The 1,844-nt window shown below is 45.7% G+C and overlaps 1 gene segment (V, D, J or C); it reads right to left on the reverse strand.

Moving 5' to 3' along the window:
- Nucleotides 1-774: 774 nt before the first annotated feature.
- Nucleotides 775-1,294, reverse strand: LOC138825181 (immunoglobulin kappa variable 1D-13-like). The segment is given in 2 exon segments: nt 775-1,097; nt 1,222-1,294. Coding segments are annotated over 2 exon segments (378 nt in total).
- Nucleotides 1,295-1,844: the final 550 nt, after the last annotated feature.

Genomic DNA, 1,844 nt, shown 5'->3' on the forward strand with positions numbered 1-1,844 from the left:
CTCCAGTTCCTACATTTTCCAGCATATTATATAATGTCATTGTTCATCTCTCTCTGTCTTTGCTAAAGATCCAGAGCAATAATGTCCTCAGGACTTTACTAAAATCCCTATTGTTGTCAGTCATAGGCCTTGAACTCAGGGCCTGGGCACTGTCCCTGAGCTCTTTTGCTCAAGGTTAGCACTCTAGCACATTAAGTCACAGCCACCCTTCTGGTCTTCTGGTATTTACATGGAGATAAGTGTCTCACAGCTTTCTGGCCAGGCTGGCTTTGAACCAGATCCTCAGATCTCAGCTTCCTGTGTCTAGGATTATAAGCATGAGCTACCAATGCCCAGCACAACCTCATTTTAAAGAAGGACCTGAGGAGTCATGATGGGTCAAGACAAGGTCAGGCTGAACCTTGAATCTCAGACATAGAAGGGAATTCACTAAGCAAATGGGTGCAACAGTGTAAGAGGGACAAAGGGAGAGCAAATGCCTCTCTTGTGGGGCCTTCAAGTGGAAATCATATCCCCTGGATACCATATTCCAGATGCGCTGAAGTACAGATCTGTGTTCTTTTATGACAACAGAAGCCTTGTCTGGATGATGACTGTGAGGCTGAGATGAAAGAAATACAGTTAAGATTGAGAGGATTGTCACTGACCACCTCGACCTAATCCCCATCTGAACTTCAGAGCCTGGCTGTAGCTGCAAAGCACTATCAGCAGGTGAAACCACAAGGAGAAGCAGCTGGGGCAGCCCAGCCTGTCACTTCTGCTTCCCTTGGAGGTTTATGTTATGGCTTGTACCACTGTGGGAGGGTAACTATTACTCTGTTGACAGTAGTATGTTGCAAAGTCTTCAGGCTGAAGGCTGCTGATTGTGAGAGTGAACTCTGTCCCAGATTGGCTCCCACTGAACCTGGATGGCACCCCGGATTCCAATCTGTTTGCCCAGTAAATCAAGAGTTTAGGAGCTTTCCCTGGTTTCTGCTGATACCATTGTAAATCATTGCTAATACCCTGACTGGCCTTGCAGGTGATGGAGACTCTATCTCCTACTGATGCAGACAGAGAGGATGGAGACTGGGTCATCAGAATGTCACAACTGGTACCTGATAATGGAAACAAAACACAAATATCCACCCAATTAGTTATACTGTGAGACCTTCCATTAAGACCCAGGCTTCTAGGCCTAGACTTCTCCCACAGGGTGGAAGAAGTGCCATCCTTCCTTACCTGGGAGCCAGAGCAGCAGGAGCCCCAGGAGCTGGGCAGGGGCCCTCATGTCCATGGTATGTGTTGACTGGGACTGACTGATACACAGAATTTGAGCAGCCTTAAAGAAGTTCTCAGGCCAAGTGGGCTGTGCTCTGGATGCATGCAAATCTTCTACTGCTAGGCAAAGCAACAAGCCAGCACAGATGCAGGGTGGCGGAAATCCAGATCAAAGCCCAGTACTAAAGTTATCATGTATCCCAATGAGACCTGCACACCACAAATTTGTCCTTGAAAAATGTTTTTACAAAGGCAGAACGACTCTCTTACTCTTTTTAAAAAGTTTATTTTTATGGGCTGGGAAGGTGGCTCAGTGGTAGAGTGCTTGCCTCACATGCATGAAGCCCTGGGTTGGATTCCTCAGCACCACATAAGCAGAAAAAGCCAGAAGTGGCACTGTGATTCAAGTGGTAGAGAGCTCACCTTGAACTGAAGAGCTGAGGGACAGATTTCAGCCCCATGACCAACCAAAAAAAATTAAAAAGTATATTTTGATTTCAACAGGATCTATATTAGGGTATTCGCCATAGCTTTTTACATGTCAGTCACTCAAAAAAAATCAGAATGAAAATAATTATAGAAGA

The sequence above is a fragment of the Dipodomys merriami genome, unplaced genomic scaffold, assembly GCF_024711535.1.
Source record: "Dipodomys merriami isolate MVZ:Mamm:240054 unplaced genomic scaffold, mDipMer1.0.p SCAF_136, whole genome shotgun sequence".
Classification (NCBI taxonomy): Eukaryota; Metazoa; Chordata; class Mammalia; order Rodentia; family Heteromyidae; genus Dipodomys; species Dipodomys merriami.